The sequence below is a fragment of the Carlito syrichta genome, unplaced genomic scaffold (genome assembly GCF_000164805.1).
Source record: "Carlito syrichta isolate Samal-C Ts95f unplaced genomic scaffold, Tarsius_syrichta-2.0.1 Scaffold185600, whole genome shotgun sequence".
In the NCBI taxonomy this organism is placed as follows: domain Eukaryota; kingdom Metazoa; phylum Chordata; class Mammalia; order Primates; family Tarsiidae; genus Carlito; species Carlito syrichta.
In genome coordinates this window covers 66910-88046 of record NW_007129696.1, presented here as the reverse complement: position 1 = coordinate 88046, position 21137 = coordinate 66910, and the positions used below count along the sequence as shown (strand labels likewise).

The 21137-nt window shown below is 37.2% G+C and overlaps 1 protein-coding gene across 1 annotated transcript in view; it reads right to left on the bottom strand.

The window, feature by feature from the left end:
- The window catches only part of ZRANB3 (zinc finger RANBP2-type containing 3), an 86425-nt gene that overhangs the window by 14096 nt on the left and 51192 nt on the right, over window positions 1-21137 (bottom strand). The window contains exons 7-11 of the mRNA XM_008051524.2: window positions 17628-18042; window positions 15191-15409; window positions 10795-10886; window positions 7471-7572; window positions 6154-6296 (exon numbers count right to left, since the gene is read on the bottom strand). Coding sequence (XP_008049715.2) covers window positions 6154-6296; window positions 7471-7572; window positions 10795-10886; window positions 15191-15409; window positions 17628-18042 — 971 coding nt within the window. The remainder of the gene's footprint in view (window positions 1-6153; window positions 6297-7470; window positions 7573-10794; window positions 10887-15190; window positions 15410-17627; window positions 18043-21137) is intronic.

Sequence of the window (21137 nt, the reverse complement as noted above, 5' to 3'; positions counted from 1 at the left end):
TGACTGCAAACTTGAAACACACAGATCAAGTTAAAAGAAAACAAGCAAAGAAACAAACAAGCAAAAAACTTTATAAGAGCCTCATGACAGGGATAAACTTTCACATTTCAATAGTCAGCCTGAACGTGAATGAACTAAATGCATCACTGAAAAGACACAGAATGACAAACTGAATAAAAAAACATGACCCAATGATATGCTGCCTACAGGAAACATACCTCACTACAAAGGAAATCTACAGACTCAAAGTTAAAGGATGAAAAACAAACTTTTAGGTGAATAGAAAACAAAAGAAGGCAGAAGCTGTGATTGTAATATCAGACAAAACAACTTTCCAGCAATCAAAAATTGAAAAAGATATGGAAGGACACTACATAATGATAAAATCCATCAATTAGAAATATCCATCTGAAATATATATGGACCCAACACAGGAGGATTTATAAAGCAACTACTAAGTAAACTAAAAAGGATATTGTCTCTAACACTATAATAACTGGGAACTTAAATACCCAACTAACAACCCTAGATAGATCATCAAGGCAAAAAAATCAATAAGGAGATACAAAACTTTGACTTGATGCTTGACCCAATGGACTTATTAAATACCTACAGAACCCTCCACCCAATAACCATGGAATATACATTCTACTCATCACCACATGGAGCATACTCCAAGATCAACTGCATCTCTGGCCATGAATCAAGCATAAACAAATTCCATAAGATTGAAGTACTACCATGCAACTTCTCCAACCATAGGGGAATAAAAATAAATATTGTCACTAACAAGATCCCCCCAAAACACATGAAGACATGGACACTAAACAGCACAATGTTGAACGACTCCTAGGTCAACACAGAAACGAAAACAAAAATTAAAAGATTCTTGTAAACAAATGAAAACAAAGACACATCTTCCCAAAACCTCTGCGATGCCATGAAATCAGTTCTAAGAGGGGAATTTATATCTCTATGAACACACATCAAGAAAATAGAAAGATTACAAATCAACAGCCTAACAAGCCACCTAAGGGAGTTGGAAAGGAAAGACCACCAAAACCCTAACTTCAGTAGAAGAATCCAGATCACCAAAGTAAAAGCCCAAATATGAGACATAAAGACAAAAATATAATAGAAAAAAAATTAATGATGAAACAAAAAGCTGGTTCTTTGAAAGGATAAACAAGATTGGCAGACCACTAGCCAGACTGACCAAGAAAAAGAGACAAAAAGTCTAAATAAATACAACCAGAAATGCAAAAGATCAAGTCACAACTGACTCCAAAGAAATACAAAAGATTATCAGAGATCACTATGCACACCTGTACAGAAACAAATTCAAAAACCAAAATGCAAGTGAGGACTTTCTGATATCACATAACTTCCTATGGTTGAAACATGAAGAAATTGAGACCCTTAATAAACCAATAATAACCCAGGAAGTGACTCCATCATAAGAAAGTTACTTACAAAAAAAAGTCCTGGACCAGATGGCTTTCCAGCAAAATTCTACAAAACATACAAACAGGAACTGATACCAATCCTATTGAAAATACTGCAGGCAACCGATAAATATATATATATATATTTTTAGTTGGAGTCTCACTTCGTTGCTCAGGCTGGAGTGCAGTGGCATGCTCATAGCCACCCCAGTGTCAACCTGCTGGGTTCAGGCAATCCTTCTGCCTCAGTCTTCCAGTTAGCTGGAACTATAGGTGCATGCTACCACGCCTGGCTAATTTTTTGATTTATTGTAGAGATAAGGTCTTACTAAGTTGCTCAGACTGTTCTTGAGCTCATGGGCTGAGGCAATCCCCTTACCTCGGCCTCCCAAAGTGCTGGGATTACAGGCTTGAGCCATCACGCCCGGTCAAGAAAGAATTTTATGAAGCTAACATCACACTGAAATCCAAACCAGGAAAAGACCCAACAAAGAAAGAGAACTACCAGCTAATAACCCTGATGAACATAGATACAAAAATTCTCAACAAGATTCTAGCAAATCGGATCCAACAACACATCTCAAAAATTATCCACCATGACCAAGTAGGCTTCATCCCCAGAATACAGGGCTGGTCTAACATCCACAAGATCAGAAATGTAATTAAATACATCAACATATGTAAAAACAAGAACTACATGATTGTATCATTAGATGTAGAAAAAGCTTTGACAAAATCCAGCATCCATTCTTGATAAAACCACTTGAACACCTAGGTACAGAGGAAGCATACCTCAGAATAGTAAAAGCCATTTGCGATAAACCCCCAGTCAACATATTACTAAACGGACAAAAATTGGAAGCATTTCTCCTGAAAACCAGAACAAGACAAGGCTGCCCACTCTCACCCCTCTTGCTCAACATAGGGTTGGAAGTCCTAGCCAGAGCAATCAGACAAGAGAAGCATATCAGGGGTATCAAAATAGAAAAAGAGGAAATTAAGCTATCCCTCTTTGCAGAAAATATGATCCAATACCTTGAAAACACACAGCAATCTCTCAAAAACCTCCTTGCACTGATAAAGGACTTTGGCAAAGTCTCAGGGTATAAAATCAACGAGCAAAAGACAGTTGCATTTCATAAACCAACAACAAACAGGCAGAGAACCAAATAAAAAGCATAATCTCATTCACAATAGCCACTAAAAAAAATGAAATACCTTGGCATTTTCCTGACCAGAGAAGTGAAAGTCCTTTACAACGAAAACTATACAACACTTCTCAAAGAAATCAAAGACACGAATAAATGGAAACTATCCCATGCTTGTGGATTGGAAGAACTAACATTATTAAGATGTCCATGCTACTCCAGGCAATCTATAAATTCAACACAATACCCATGAATTACCATCACCATTCTTAGACCAGGAAAAAAACACAGAAATTCATATGGAAACAAAAACAACCTCCAATAACCAAAACAACTCTCAGCAAAATAAACGAAATGGGAGGTATCACACTTTCAGACTTTGAACTTTATTATAAGGCTACAATAATTAAAACAGCCTGGTACTGGTACAAGAACAGGCATATAGACCATTGGAACAGGATAGAGATTCCAGAAGCAAAACTTCAATTTCTCAACCAACTCATCTTTGACGAAGCCTCTCCCAACAACCATTGCAGAGAAGAGAGCCTATTCAGTAAATGGTGCTGGGAGAACTGGCTGACCACATATCGAAGAATGAAACAGGACCCCTACCTACCACCATAAACAAAAATCAACTCCAAATGGATCAATGACCTAAATGTAAAACCTCAAACTATAGAAATCTTAGAAAATGCAGGAGACACCCTTATGGATATTGGAATAGGCAACCAATTCCTGATCAAAACCCCAGATGCCTATGCCATAGGAGATAAGATAGATAAGTGGGACCTCATCAAACTGAAAACCTTCTGTAAAGCAAACTAAACTATCAAGAGAGTGGGGAAACAGCCCACAGAATGGAAAAAATATTTGCCAACTGAATATCTGACAAAGGCCTAACATCCAGGATCTACAAGGAACTCACCCGTGCTGATAGGAAAAAAACTCCAAAAAACAAAAACAACAGCCCCATCAAAAAGCAGGCAAAAGATAGGAATGGACACTTCTCAAAAGAAGACATACGAGTAGCCAACAGACACGTAAAGCAAGTCCACATTGAGATACCACCCAACTCTAGTAAGATGGCCATCATTAATAAAACAAATAACAACAGATGCTGGCAAGGATGCAGAGAAAAGAGAATATGTCTACACTGTTGTGCAAACTGGATCAACCTCTATGAAAAACAGTGTGTTGATTTCTAAAAGAGCTGGAAATTGACTTTTCATATGACCCACCAATCCCCCTACTAGGAATATACTAGGAGTAACTCAAATCATTCTACACAAAAGATACCTGTGCACACATTCACACTATTCACAATAGCAAAACATGAACTTTATTATAAGGCTACAATAATTAAAACAGCACTATTTACAATAGCAAAAACGTGGAACCAACTGTGCTGCCCATCAAAACTGGACTGGATTAAAAAAATGTGGTACATATACACGATGTACTATTACACAGTCATAAAGAAGGAAAAAAAGTATGGCCTTCACAGCAACTTGGATGGATTTGGAGTATGTCATACTCGATGATCTATCATAGAAACGAAGAACTGAATACCACAAGTTCTCACTCATAAGTGGGCCCTGAACACCTATTATAATACTATAAGAAACGGACACTGCTGGGGGAGAGGGGACATCAAAATCAATAAAGGTGCCCGACCCTAATCCAGGTGAAGTGGGTGAGTGCCAATGGGAGGCCCAAACTTCACCTGTACCTGCACTACGTATGTACTCAATCCTGACTTGTACCTCACATCTTAAAAAAAATATATATATGTGTATATTTATATATAAGTGTGTACATATATGTATGCACACATAAACACAGGTCCCTTAAACATATTTTTTATATAAAGCAATACATGCCTATGGGAAATAGTCAACCATTACAGAAGAGATTAGACAAGAGAACAAACTGGCAACTCATAGATAAATTCGATTAGTCAAAGGGTTTTGCTGGACTCATACAGTATTTTATTTGTAACTCTGAATTTGAATGACTTCAGATGTGTTCTGAATTTTCCAATTTGCCATACTCCATTTTTCTAGTTTTACACCTGACTCCATTCATTCATTTGTGGTTCCTGTTTTGCTTTTAGTCAGATGAGTTTGCAATCCTGGCATAAAGTAAAAAGTTCCTCCTGCCTCCACAAATCTCCTAGTCTTATGCCCCAGAACAAGACTTCTCAACAGTGGTACTATAGGCATTTGCAATAGATAACTGTTTGTTTGGAGGTGCAGTCCTGCTTACTGTAGGATCTTCTGCAGCATTCCAGGCCTCTCCCCACTAGGAGCTCCCTATCTGCATCCCTTACTTGTAACAATCTAAAATGTCTTCAAACACTGCCACCCTGAGAAGATAGAATTGCCCCCAGTGGGAACCACTGTCCTAGATAAACCTTTTGTAAGAGTTTCTAAGGTATCCTTATAGACAATTTCTCTGTCAATAATAGCAATTAATATTTGTGTCTCTGTCATTTTAAAAAATATTTATTTTTACCCCTAACAATGTATCACAAGTATTGTTCCTTGTTCTTACATACAAAGTACCCTAAGCCATAGTTTGAAACAGCTGAAGAGATTTTCACTGTATGGGACTATCATAATTTATTTAATCAACCATGTTCTCTACTCTTGCCCTCCCCATATACTATTGATGGATTTTTTTCATCCATGCGCATGGAAAAAGTTAGAGAATGCAGACCATAAACTGATGGAATATGAACATGAAGAAATTTCATAGGAGAAATATATGAAGAAATATTAATGGAGACAGCAAGGGCTAAAGGGCTTTCTCTGCCAATGCTGCTGCTTGATTTGTTGCTTTACAATCTCTTCCAAAGCAAGAGTTGGGCTACAGAACAGCTGATCATTTTTCCTGATAATCCTTGCTTTATGCTAAGAAAAGAGTCTACAGAGAATGGAAATTTGGGATCACACAAGGAGATACTTGAGTGAGACAAAGTTGATTGTGATACCAAGAAAGGGAATTAAGTATATAGAGATTAGAAAGAGACCTGTAATGATAAAGGCAAAACAGTCACAGGCATCTGGCAGTTAGTTAACCTTTGCTTTTATTTCATTCCAACCATGGACATGATTATAGTTACCTTCCACTATTTGGGTGATGGTATGTTCAAACAGAACCAGCACTCTGCTGCATGGCACCATGCTCACCCACAGGAGGGCAGGGCAGAGGGGGTCCAGAGGCATGCTCTGATGTTCTAACAGTGAAATATTTTCCTATTGTTAGTAAGTGTCCCAGGTGTAGCAGATCACAGGTTGCAGCAACCTGTGATTCTGGCTTCTGTATTGGTGAGTAGGACTCATGGTGAGCAAGATCTGGGCAAACTGATCTCTTTTAGCAGATTTGACGAACTCACTAAACATCTAAATTATGTTGTATGAAATAACATAGCTGTGATTTTGTGAATAAATTTCTCTCAGCTCATCAGGATTTCATTAGTGCTTCTACAAGATGCATCAGATGCCCTGTAGAAATAACCATAAAAAATAATATATCAAAGTAAAAAAACCAACTCATACCTTTTGGTGCAATTTTGTTTGGTTTGTTGCTTTGTGATCTCTTCCAAAGCAAGAACTGGGCTAGAGAACAGCTGTCCACTTTTCCTGATTATCCTTTGCTTCATAGCAGTTAGACTATTCCATTCTCGAACAAACCTCAAAATCTGGCAGCAAATGAGATAATAAAAAGAGTTAACAGCTCACCAGACATCTTCCTTTGAAATTGAGGCTATTTACAGCATTGAAAACTGATGTCTTGTTTTATCTCCCAAACAGGCTTTTGAGTTCCGGAATTTAAGGTTTTTTTAGTTTGATGCATTTTTCATATCTTTATTGTAAACTATTTACGGCCAGTTTTCAAGAGATCTCTTTCAATCTAAAAATTCTTTAAGGCACATTTCAAGACATAAAGTATATGCTCTTAACACTCATAGGAACCAACTGTGATCATGTGCTCATTGAGACTAAAAGAGGTATGGGAGCACACACATCTCAGCAGTGGCAGAGTCATAACAGGTTAACAGAATGACAGTGCAACATCTGAGAATCACCTTGTAAATGATGCGTAAGTTATTAAGGAAAAAAGTCATTGATAAATCTGGGACATTTGTATTAGGATTACCATTACTGTTATTAGCCAATGATACATAACTGGCTATTTTCTGGGAATCTGAGAATTGGGATTAGATGATACCAAAGAAAATAGCTCACTGCTTCCTCTTCCTTTAAGACAGGTGCAATTGACTTATGGGCAATGCTTCATTTCCACTCAAAGGCTAGAAAAATAATCACAATTTTCTTGTAAAAAAGAGGCACACCGCATACTAGGTCATTCCCTGCACATGATGACCCTTCTTAGCAGTGAAGGTAAATTGGCCACAGATGAGAATTAGGTCTCTGTGGCAGGTATTTGGCCTGGAGCTGCATGGTGGTGCCTCTGACAATGAATCAAGAATCACCCAACACGGTATTATCTTTACTCTCAGAATTTGTCATTGTTAGAACTTAACCTTAAAAGAAAAAAAAATGTGATTCTGTCAGATACAAATATTATGGTTGCTAATCCCGTGAATGGGAAATTAAGTGATGTGAGGATGATTTCGTCCACAGAAACAGCAACTCTAGGTGTGATCATTTGCCAAGGAAACAGATTTCATGTTTATTCTTAGCACCGGGTAATTAATAGGCACTGCCTGGATTAATGAAAATTCAACCAGTGATTTGACTCTGCCACAGGCTACAAAGTGCTTTTCAAATTAAAGTCAATATGATCATTAAAATTACTAAAACAATTTTATTTAAAATAAATAAAGTCATTTTATTTAAAACTAGTCTTACCAGTGAGCGATTTTGTTTCAGCTGAAAGCTTGCTGGTAAATCTTCCCAAAGGTCTAATTTGATATCCAAAGGAATAAAATTATAGTTCATCTGTTTTCCATCCTGATTATTGATTAGGAAGATGTTATTAATTCATTTTTGTATAAGCACTGGTGGCTATTTTAAAAGAAAATAAATACATTTTGGCATAATATGCCATCTCCTAAAAGATAAACTGAGGTGGCATAGTCTAGGCAAGGGTCCATCCAGCATGGCTACCCCCTGGCAGGATTATGAGCCAAAGAAGCAAGGCAGCTCTCCACTGCACTCGTATTCCTCTACTGCTCCGCCGAGCCAAGCCTGCTGCCTTCAGCCTGGGATGCTATGTTTACTGCCCTGTCATACTCTTCCCTACTGCCTAATCTTAGAAATAAGTATCAAAACAACGACATTTGTATATTACAAATCAATACAAAAGAGTATTACATCCTTGAAGTTAACAGTAGCATGACCATTCTCAAAGTCAGAGATCAACTTCTATAAAATCACTGACAACATAAGTGTCACATCAAAGAAGGATATCAAGGTAATACTCTGAATAACTTTCCCAAATGATATGTGTCCATTGTTACAGGACCAAGTAATTAAGGAGAAGGCAGAAAGAGCAATTCTAGAGAAATCATATAAAAACTTGCCCCCCCCAAACAATGTCACAATGTCAGTCCACGAGGACTGTCTGCCAATGGCACCACCTGGAGAGTAAGCGGAATTGTACGGAAAGGTCTCAACAATCCGCTGTGCAATATACTGAAATCGTAAGGGCAAGAAGTAACCACATACCAGGATGTAGTCAAATATGAGTAGAGGCATTTCTTTTTTACAGAGGAAGATGAGCTACTCATATAGAAGTCTGTTACATCAAAAATGGTTGAACTCATATTCTAATTCTCTTAGTAAAAAAAAAAAATTACAGCTCCAACATTAATCTGAAAAAAAAAAAACTCACAAAAAGTACTAACATACCAATTAAAAGTCTAGATATATAATTGTAATATGTGATTCTAAACCCTGAATTAGACTTAAGATTTCTGGCTGAAATGAATAATTCTAATACAACACAGAATAAACATCTATTCTGTTCCCTTTAAGGGGTGATCTTTTAGGTAGCGAATTAGAATTTTTATACAGATTCCTACTTCTAGATTTTACTTCAGCTCTTCTAAAGCTGAAGTAAAATAAAAATTATCTCAACTCTGCTGTAGCTGTGAAAAGACATAACATTTCATCTGCTTAGTGACTCATGTTTAGGAAATTAGTTGAGTGATAACATTTTATGGTAAAGGAACAGTTAAGTACTTAGAACACTTGAGACCATTAACAGAGATGTCAAGAAGGTGCAGTGGCCCAAGCTACATAGGTCAGGTGGCAGAGCCAGAATATGGGTCAGCAAGGCTGTTGCTGTAGTTTGGTTTGACAGCAGCCACACTCTACCCTCTACCAGGAGTTTGCAGTTTAAGGGCCTCTGAATTCCTATTGTGTGCTCTCCCTGGTGTCTGCCTTTTGACTTCTCCACCTTCTCAAGCCCTTCTGGGGACCGATTCTCTGTTCCTCTTATGTGGTGGTCTGAGAAAGAAGCATGGCCTAGAGCTTCTCCCAAATGAGGGATGGGTGTGGCTCAGGCACTTAGACCTACTTCAAGGTGAGCCGAGGAATCCTCAATGCTCCCCACAGTCTAGCTCACATGTTAGACAGGGGTCCACACCAATAACAGGGGCACTGATTCCTGCCTGGCTTAGTTCTTGGTGCCTCTCTTTCAGCTATGGTCTCACACTGGAGGCTGCTTGGGGATTTTGGTATTCATTATCCTAGCCATTTTCTTCTAATTGGATATCATCTATCTATAGCTATATTTGGTTTAGTAGAAACTGAAAGTTTGGCTATCTCCAACATAAAAGTTATCTTTTTTTTTTGAGTTGGAGTCTCATTCCAGACTGGAGTGCAGTGGCCGGGAGTGGCCACTGGACCTGCTGGGCTCCGGCAATCCTTCCGCCTCAGCCTTCCAAGCAGCCGGAATTACAGGCATGCACTACCACGCCCAGCTGATTTTTTGATTTATTGTAGAGATGAGGTCTCGCTGCCCAGGCAGGTCTCGAACCCGCGGGCTCAGGCAATCCACTAACCTCAACCTCCCAAAGGCGCGGGATTACAGGCTGAGCCACTGAGCCCGGATAAAAGTTATCTTTTAAAACATAAAAAAAATAGATCGTGATGTTTAAAAAGTTACAAATATTGCTTTATTATATTTATAAAGATTAGAAATTTGAAATTGTAGAACAAACAAAAGTATTCATGATCTTAGCAGATTTTTTCTCAAATATTCATATAAGTTTACCTAGACCATAGATTTACACATGGTTCCTAAGATCATTTCAGAGGCTCTACAAAGTCAGAAGTGTTTCATACTAATAGTAAGATACCATTTGTCTTTTACACTCTCATTCTCTCATAAATATACAGTGAAGTTTTTCCAGTGGCTATATGATGTGAAATCTCAACAAACTGAAGTAGAGACAGATATGAGACTCCCACTGTCTTCTATTAAGACTTTAGGGGAAACTGCTAAAAATATTAAAAAAAGCACTCTCTCACTAAATATTTTTTGCCTTGGAAAATATAATTATTTTAAATAAAAATGTTATTTATATAGATATATAAGGGGTTTATTATTTTTACTTTTCATTGACAATAAGGACCCCATTTTAAATATAGTAAACATCAGTAGACGTAACCCACATAAACAAAGGCTCTTTGGGGTCCTCAACAAATTTTAGGAGTGCAAAGGGGTTTTGAGTCAAAAAACTTCGGGCACTGCTAAGCCAGGTTATGGCAGGAATCAGCAAAAGCTTCCTAGAATGTACTCAACATGAACAGGCAGGCGTAGGCTTATGTAAAGCATCCTTACAGGTGCTTCTGCTTCTGCTGCTACAAATGATCGGTACAGGAGCTAACATTTATCGAGAATTCATGTTGGCTAGGCACTGGGTGAAATGCTTTTCAGGACTCAGCTCGTTTTATCCTAGCAACAAATCCTGTTCACATTATATGAAACATGTGTGTCCAAGATTACACAGTAACAGATTTGAACTGAGGCAGTACAGCCCTGAAATCTACACTCTTAAGGACTATGTTGTTTTATCTTTAGATTTAACATAGAAATTTAAGAATTAGCTTTAAGGAGGAAGAGAACTAGATGCTTATCTCATTGTTAATAAAATATCTGCATTGAAAAACGAAAAAAGGAAGTCTTTCTTATGTTTCAAGCAATATAATCTGCATGATGCTTACCTTAGTATAGAGGTGAATCCGGTCAGTATTCTTACTGGCACAGAACATTAAAGTGCCATACACTGGCAAAGTGTCTGAACTCTTCAACTGTTCTAATAAAAAGAAAAAAGAGAAGCTGAAGGCTTATCTATTCTCTGTCTAAAATAGTTTATTTTAATCTTCTGCAGGTTAGGATGATAAAATAGCTATATCAAAGAACCCAGTATATTTGACAAAGAATATGTGTGAAATAAACTACATGGTTGGCCATCTAACAGCACATTGCCTTACATGGTAACTAGGTGCTTTGCATTTTTGCTAATGACCTAATGAGAAATAAGCATTCAGAATTAGCTGAAGAAATACAAGTTAGGTAGGCACAAGGAAGAATTTCTTGCCACCAAGAGTTGTTACCTGTCTTGAAAGAGTTTAAAATCTATTCCTTCTTTAGGGTGAATCTGAGATTGAATAGGCACCATTTTGATTATGATCAATGAAACAGCTATGTCAAGGGCCACTTGAATGCCTGATTCCCTCTGGCCAGGTGCCTCACGTTCTCAAAAGGCAATGAGTGAACAAGCTTCTTTTTAGATAATCTCCTCCTAAACTAGCCTTTTCTCAGTCCTACTGTCCAATACATTCTGCAGGACAGACAGGATTATCAGAGCAGGTCTGAATAATTATATCTAACACTTACTGGGCACATACAATGTGCCAGGAACTATTCTAAGTACATATATTAACACTTCTCAGAAATAAATAGTGCATTCTGCACAGGAGGAAACTGAGGCACATTAACTTGTCCATCTCACTGCTAGTAGGAGGATTTAAAACCAGTAATCTGGCTCCAGAGCCTATGCTTTTAACCTCCGTCATAGTTCCTCAGTGATCTTTTGAAGTACTTTCCTAGAACTGGAAGTCTATAATTTGTTTGCCATTCTAATTCTCAATGCCATCATATTATTATTTTTCTAGTCAAGGCATTGACTACTTTACAAACTTGATTTATAAGTTATTCACATATTTCATAAATTTAAAAATGTACTTTAACATCTCTGAAACTGGCATGTCCTACAGTCAGTAATAATAATGACATCTTATAATCATTGCTGGCCAGGTGGCAGTTGTAAAGTAGTCGTCATTGCCTAAGCATGCATGAGCTTAGTCACAGTTATAATACTACTGTCACTTCAGCACTACACACAAGGCATGTGCACTGATGTTACTATATGTATTGAGTTTATTATTTCTGAAATGTCTTTAACATTTTTCACTGTTAATGGTAAGGAAATGAAAAGTTATGATGTATACCATGAAACTTGGATACAAAGCAGGAAAGCGTACAATTGATATTAAAGAAGCAAATATGTATCACTGAAGGAATAATCAAAATTTCTTATTTTTTTGCAAAGGAATAACTGAGTGCTTTATGGAACCTAAGAAAAGGAGATCTCTGTAAATAGAGGAAGTTGTATTATATTTGATTACTGAGATATGCAAAAGAGTCACCTATTACATGTCAAGCAAAGCAACTAAAGGCAGGAGAAACTGCCAAGTCCCTCAGAACAAATGAAAGAAATGTCAAAGTAACAGAGAGTATAGCCTGGGCTATGCTATCACTAAGGTATTATGTCATAGCTCAATTGAGCTCCATGGGTTGTTTTTTCCTTTTTTCATGGTACATAAAATAAGTGCATTTCATAATCACCGTGTCTTTCGGAAAAACTGTATACTAATGTTTAAAGATAAGGAGTATTCTTTGATTAAAAAAAAAAGAATTAAAAGAACAATTCCAAATCAGTTGGTATTTATTCTTGGTAGCTAGCAGCTACACAGGGAAACATCTTCCTCTCTTCAGTGTTTCTAGGAAGTGTAATTTAATGGTTTGAAACTACGCCTGATGAACCTATGGTCATCCTTCCAGACCCTTAGAATTACAGTTAGAACAAAACTACAGTTCTACAGTAGTAGATATCACTCTGAACTCTGGTTCTAAATGAACACATGTGGGCAGAAAGCATTTAACATAATCTGTCTACTTTGTCTTTGTTTCTGTTTTTCATGGAAAGCCATGTTAGTGGAGAGATGTAACATGTATCTCTTATGGGGAGTTCTCAGCCTAATGATCTGAAAAGTAAAAAAACCCCAACCAAGCAGCCAACAACAAAACAGGGAAGGAACAGGTAGAAGGAAAATGCTGACCCTGTTTAGAGTGAATGAGGCCAATGCAAATTTTACTGGCAGAACAGAACTTCAAGGAATAGGGATTTTTAAAAGTATTTGAAGTATAAGCAAACACATGTTTTCATCAGAGACCAATGTATAACAGGCCAATATTTCCCTGCCACAGAAGAAGAGACTCATAGCCCAGTTGATGACAATTGCCAGGTGCTGATTTCTAGTCTGATGTTTAGTTCACTGAGCCATATGCTGTTCCACAACCAGAGCTTCATTAGCTCTTGAGGGTTTTCTCACAGTGGGAACAAGAAAACTAAAGACAGAAAAGAATATACTTCATCTGAGTCTACACTGTTTACTCAGGATCTATTAACAGACCTAAATAGGATTTATTCCAAGATATTCTTTGGGAAGACCCTGAAGAGTCAGTTGGAAGGCGGAGGGAAGAATTTAAGAGGATGCTAATGACTTGAGCTCAGAAATTCTTTCCCTCCTCCTCCTCCTTCTTTTTTTTTGAGTCAGGGTATCACTCAGTTGTCCACACTGGAGTGCAGTGGCATGATCATGGCTCACTGCAGCCTTGAATTCCTGGGCTGAAGAAACCCATTCTCCTCAGCCTCCTGAGTAGCTGGGACTACAGGTGTGTACCACCATACCTGGCTAATTTGTTGATATTTTTTGTAGAGACAAGGTCTCATTATATTGCCGAGGCTAGTCTCAACCTCCTGGGTACAAGCAATCCTCCCTCCTTGGCCTCCCAAATTGCTGGAACTACTGGTGTGAGCCACATGCCCAGCTCCCAGAATTTTTTTTTTTTACATTTAAAATAATTTTAAACACACGGGTACCCTTGTTGATGAGGTGTGCCCTCCCTCCTGGCAGTTTCCCACTACTGTCAATCCAAAACCACCCCCCCAGCAGTTTCCACTATTCCCAATCCTTTTCTTATAGTTTTATGATCATTGTTCGAGGTCCGCTTATGAGTAAGAACATGTGATACTCAGTTCTTTGTTTCTGTGAGAGATCACTCAGTATTATAGACTCTAAGTCTATCAGGTTGCTGTGAAGTTCATAATTTTGTTCTTCTTTATGGCTGTACAATATTCCATCATGTATATGTACCACATATCATTTATCCAGTCCTCTTTCGATGGGCAGCATGGTTGGTCCAGGTTTTTGCTATTGTGAACAATGCTGCAATAAACGTGTGCACAGGTATCTTTTTCATAGAGTGATTTGAGTTCCTCCGAGTATATTCCCAGCAGGGGAATTGTGGGGTCATATAGGAGTTCAATTTTTAGGACTTTTAGGAATCGCCAAACTGTTTTCCACAGAGGTTGTACTAGCTTACACTGCCACCAACAGTGTAGAAGCGTTACTTTTTCCCTACATCCTCTCTAGCATCTGTTCCCCAGAAGTTCTTAAATGAACATTTCATTTTAAAGTTATGACTCTGACTCCAAATTATGCAAGTGTTTAGTAGTAACTAATGTAGAAGCAAAGTTTCAACAGTCTCATCCTAACTATTTTTAAAAATTAGAATATCATTCTGTAGGTTACTAAGGTCACTAAATGAATAGTAAGGAAAATAACCCCAAGACTGAGTTATACTCAGTCTTTTGCCAGCTGGCCCCTGAAAGACAGTGATGTGTGACATACAAGCTGGTATTTGCTAACCATCACAGTTATAAATAATGAATAGAATCAACCAAAAAGTAAATAAATCTGAAACACTACATGGTTGGATCCAAATGCAGTCATGATTTATACAGCCTTAAAATTATGTTCTTTAAAAATATATTTCTTAAAAAGTCAAAAAAAAATCAATTAAGTGCAGCCATTTAAAATAATTTTTGTGTAAAAAATTAATGATATGCTAAGTGGCTGTTAATAATCTGCTAGTCTTAGTATTCTGCCTGAAAGCACTCCCAGATATCAAAACAACATGGTCACTGTGTGAATGCGCTAGGATCGGCTGAGGTTGGGCAACAGGCCTGGTGGCAGCACAGGCAGCTATTTATCAGTTTTGCTTTGTGTGTGATGTCTGAATGCCAACATACACATTCAGCCCTTCCAGCCATCTGGCGTTTAAGGATGTGGTTACAAATGGCTGCTATTTTTAATATAAAAAGGAGTAAGAGAAACCTGGATCAAGGTAGTAATTGCAAATCTAATATCAGTATTATATGTTAAAGTGCATGGTTATTATTTGGATGCTAGAAATGGAAGCAAGACTTACCATCATGTGGCTGAAGTGTAAATCTGTCTTCCTTCTCAATTTTTGATGTTTCTTCTGTGCTTTCGGCCAACTGGTCAGGTTCTGACTGTTCTGACTTTGCAAGAACTTGTTTTTTACAGTCTGAGTTAGTTTGAACATTTTTGGAGGCGTCTTTCTGAGAATCATCCTTCTTATTTTTGTTCTTATCCTGGATTTGATTGAGGCTATCTATTTGTACAAATATCAAAATCAAACAATAATTTATATTTAAAAATAAAGTTTCAAAATGTCACTAGGCCTTATAAAAAGAAACAAAGTTAATAATGTTTGTTCATTCTTTCAAAACATTTATTGGGGGTTTATTATACACCTAGTACTATTCTAGGAAGGAATAGGGAGACAAGTCTCTGCTTTCTAGAGATTCCATTCTAAATGGTAGAGATAGATGATGAGATAAACAAATAAATAGTGTGTTCTTAGATAAAGAGAACAACTGAGTTTTTGTGAGTAAGGGGGCTATGGGGAGCACTACCATACCATAGCAAAAGTCTTCAGGGAGAAGCTCTCAGGAGTCCCCTTTGAGCTGAGAGCTGTTTATGAATCTTGGAAGCTTGGCCTTGGAGCCTGTATTCTTGGATTAGATTCTAAATGTAATTGGAAGACATTAGAGAGTTTCAGGCAAAGGAATCATAATGATCTAAGTTTTTAACAGACCACTTCTGGCTGCTGTGCACAGAAGGATCACAATGAGGGAGACTAGCATGGATGCTACTGAGGGCTGGGAGGAAGATGATGGTGGTTTTAGTAGGATGGCAGCAATAAAGATAAAGTGGTTGGATCAAAATCTATTTTGGAGGTTACTTGATGGATCAAGTGTGGGAGGTGAGAAAGGTATCAAGGATACTGCCTAGGTTTTTAGCATGATTAGTAAAGATCAGGGAGGAGAAGATTTGGGTATCAGATGTGGCAGTGGTGAATAATCCAGAATTCTGTTCTGGACATGTTATGCTGGAGGTTGGAAATCATTATGCCAAACTGTAGTACTGTCAATCTAATACTTATAACGTTTATACACAGAAATATCATTGTTATTTATAACATTTATTTCTCTCTAATCAGACTTGCATATTCACAAAAGGTAGGTTTTTTTTTTTTAAGTTGCTTGACAGGTTGCTTATGAAATTATGGGTCCAGGAACTTTCACTGCTGCTCTTAGTTGTGGTTCCTTACAAAGGAAAAACCACAACTATAAAACCTATATTAAATTATGATTTTTGTTGCTAAATCATCCAACTTAAATACTTAGTGTGAACTGACATTATTTTATAGTCACGATACAATTTATTTTTATTGCCTATAGCAGTTGGGAATTGCATAGGATCATGCTAATTGTGACAGGGATATTACATGGAATAAGCTTGTGATTTCAATTTAGTTCACAGACAACAGGTGCTCACATTACAAATATAACCACCCAGATGGCAGACTTGTCAATTTTGGTAGGAGCACCCAGAAGTGAAAGAGGGAAGACTCAGCTCCTGATTATATTTTTCTTCAGATAAAACTAAGACAGGGAAGAGAGCAAGGCAGGAGGAAGGAATTATAATAGCAGAGTTTACGTCTTAGCTGAGTCTTTGTCAATGCCGATATTTTGAATAATTAATATATGATGGAAAATTAGTTATGTACAATTACTACAGCTGATACAATAAAATGAGTACCTCTAGTTTCAAAAACTGTCAACTTGGCATTTTTTATTGCCATAAAAATGCTTTCTAAAACTGGAAACAAAAAGAATACTAACGATATTTTCTTATGATAACCATAGGGATTAATAAACATTTCAGAAACAAAACATCAGAAAATGGTATATCATGCTATAAAACATACTTGAGGTATATTTTTAATTTCTGACTTTAAAATGTTTTTAGAAAAAAATAAAACTCATAAAACTGACATCAAATTGGTTCTTAAAATTGATCTATAGAGGAATCTTAATTTGCCAAGCAAAAAACATGGCAAAATGTACATCAACTGGGCAAAAAAAGCTACATTGGATTATTCTATTTAAAAAAAAATCTTTAATTTCTTTAAAAACAAGTATTATCTACAGAGGAAAGAAAACAGCAGGTCTATGAGTATAGGGCACATTTGCTACCATAGCAACAGAGCCTCTATTCCTGCCCACTGAATTCACATCCTGCTGACATTAATCAGAAATGTCCATTTGTGCCAAATTAATGCCATATCACAGACGCTTGAGGATATACATTCTTGACAGAACCAGGAGCTTTTCACATTCCACAAGGCCTTCACTATGTGAAGTTCTTATTCCAGTTTAAAAGCTAAAGTCGTGCTGAGTCACACTAACCTTGGATAACAGCAGTCTCTAAAAGCATAGGTTATCTGAAGACACATTGCTAGCCCCCACTTCCATGGTCATCTACTGTGTACTCACCAGCGCTGCCTTGAGGATTCTCACACATTTCACAATGTGGTAACACTGCATTATTGATATACGTGCAGAAACGACACTGCCAGCTGTCTCCAGGTGGGGATGTGGTGGTTGACTGGTCCTTGGCCTCCTGGACACCTTCCACCAGTGGAACTTTGGCTTTCCCGGGCTGGTGAGATGTCTCCTCCAGGGGACTGCAGTGGTCATCAGTGGCAACTGATTTTAATCTTTTAGCTTCAGGTTCAAAATCACTTTCAAAATAAGTGATATCTCTTACAGTCATTCTTCCAGGGTCTGATGTCACTACAGTATTTCTCTCCTGGAATAACCTTGATTCATCACAGGAGGTCACCAACTGTCTTTTTTTAGGTTTTGGTAAAAAGAATGATCGAATATCATGCTGTTTTTCTTTTTCAAACTAGGAAAAACAGACACCAAAGTAAGAAATCTAATATGTTCTTCTTAAATTAAAGAGCTTAACAAATATTTTCATTAACCAACATATTGCCTTATCCTTTGAACACTGTTTTGGAAATGAATTCAATTATGTTCTGACTCTTCATATACACACATATATATATATAGAAAATATCATTAACACATCCATGTACTTACTATGTCTAATTTTTTTTATAGCACTTACAATGTGCCAAGCACTTTTCATATACTAACTCATTTAATCTTCATGTTAGTTCTGTGGCATTGGTACTATTATTCTTTTCTATTTCTGATAAGGAAACTAAAGCTTTAGAGAGGTAAGGTAATTTGGTTAGAGAAATTATATAATAAAAACATACTCCATAGATGATCTGACCTAGATGTATATCAGGGAAAGGAGGCAATTGTGTGTTTAAATATGTCAAGTCAATCAACACCCAAATTATAAACACAATGTTCATAAACAAGGTTATCCATATTAAAATGCTTTCTTGACCAGGAAGCATTTTGCAAACAGCATTAAAGCTATTAATTAAAACAGTTTCTTTAGCAGATGCATTTTAATAATTATCTTGTTTTCAAGAATGTATTTCTTTTGTCAAAGAAAAGCTGTATCATTATCCCATGCTTTTCATCTTTTCCATGGGTAATCTCAATTTCCTAATTAGAGAAAGTAGGATGCTGTCTCCATGACTGATAAGCTACCAGTTAAAGTAAATTAAAAGAATTTTAGAGGTGGAATTGGAAACTATGTTGGACACACACTGTGCCAGACTATATTTCAAGATGGCCACAGCAGTTCTTATCTCACCTCACATGCTCCTCTTTTCACAATGTGACACTGACATGCATGCCTTCATTGAGAGGTGGAGTTCTCCTCCTCTCTTGAAACTGGATTGAACTTGTAACTATCTCACCCAACCAATGCAATTAAAGTGATTCTGTGTGACTTCTGAGACCAGGTCATTGAAGGTCATATGGTTTCCACTTGGCTGGCCCTCTGTCTCTCTTTCTTTCTCTCTTGGGATGCTTGCCTTTGGAACCCATGATGTGGCGAAGCCCAGACCACAAGGACAATTCATGGTGGGTGGTTCAGTTGACAGTCCCAGAAAGGGTCCCAGGTGACAGTCAGCATCAAGTGCCAGATATGTGAGTGCACAATATTTTCAGGTGTTTCCAGCCCTAAGCCTTGGGGTCTTCTGGCAAAGGCCACAGCCATTATGGAGTAGACATGTCATTTCTGTATACCTTGGCTGAATCCTGAACCCATACAAACTATGAGAAATAACACATGGCTATTGTTGTCTTAAGATACTATGTTCTGGAGCAATTTATTATGCAGCAATATACACTTAAGACAGACACTGTAGATAACGAGAGCAAAATACCATATATTATAAAGAGATATTTTCTATAATGAATCGTATCTGTACTTCTTAGTAGTACTGCATAAGAAAGAAAGATTTAAAAAATTCATAGAGAATGAAAGATTAATGGTTACCAGTCGCTGGGGGAAAGGGAAATGGGAGTTAGTGCTAAATGACTACAGAATCTCTATTTGGAGTAATAAGGAAGTTTTAGAAATACTGGTGACAGTTGTACAACTTGTGAATGTAATAAATGCCACTGATTGTACACTTAAAAATTGTTAAAATGACAAATTATATGTTACCACAATTTTTAAAATCTAAAAAAATAAAGATAGGGAAAAAAGAGGGAAGGAAAATTCGGCTGTTCCCACATTGGTAAAATTAAAACATATATTATCATAGGGAAAAAGCATGTCCATACACCCTTAGTGATGCAAAACTTTTATTTTGCATGGCTGTTATTTATACATTGTCACACACTATAAAAAGTTATCTAATTAGTTGTGAAAGGTACAGAATGTAGATAAAAATATCATTAACCATGAGACAAGATTTTTAAAGCAAAGCATAAGGGAAATTCTAAGAAAAGGATGAAGGAAAGCAGAGAGATTAGTAGACTGATAAAATGATGAAGTTTGATGTTTCAAAGAAGGTAAAAAAGAAACAAAAAGAATTGCACATTTAAAGAAAATGTTCTATTTCATACAATAAAACTGCAGAGCTTGCAGGATTTTAAAGATACTAGCAAATGTTTGGCAAACATGAACTCATTTTATCAGCGGCTTCTAGTTAAACCATGCTGTTATACAAGAGAGGTGAACTTTTCTATCCTCCTTGACTAGAAATGAGTTGAGTTTGCCCTCACCCCTAGTCACTAGTTTTGCTGGGCATACAATTCTCAAAGCCTTAAAGACATAGCTCTGTTTCTTTCAATATGTGATGATGCTGAAGATGCTGTTCCTTTGTAGGTTGCAAGCTTTTTCTTTGTTTTAGAGACCTTCAGAAAATTCTTTCTGTCACTGGTGTTTTAAAATTTCACAATGATCTACAGCTATATAATGTATATTTATATGCCTTAAAAATTCTGCTCAGCTTCCGGAATGCCTTATTAATTTTGAATAATATTATCTTAAGCTCCTAAAAATTTCTATTATTCTCTGATAATTCCTTTTTCTTTTCTCCTTTTCTGAGATTCCTATTAACAGAATGTTGGACCTAGACCTACCTTTTACTATAGTTCTTTTCTTTTTGTTTTTTGATCCTCTAAACTCTTAGAGTTTTCCTCTATTTATCTTTCAACCCCCCTATAGAATTGTTTTAGTTTGGCAGTCTATTTTTTTTTTTTTTTTGAGTTGGAGTCTCACTCTGTCGCCCAGACTCGAGTGCAGTGGCCGCTCCCGGCCACCGCAGTCTTGACCTGTTGGGCTCCGGCGATCCTTCCGCCTCAGCCTTCCAAGTAGCGGGAATTACAGGCATGCGCTACCATGCCCGGCTGATTTTTTGATTTATTGTAGAGATGAGGTCTCGCTGCCCAGGCAGGTCTTGAACCCGCGGGCTCAGGCAATTCACTCACCTTCCGCCTCCCAAAGGCGGGGGATTACAGGCTGAGCCACCAAGCCCGGCTGGCAGTCTATTTTTAACATCTAAAAGTTCCTTCTTGTTTCCTGTTCTTTTTTCATAGTGTTTTCATTTTATTAATATTTGT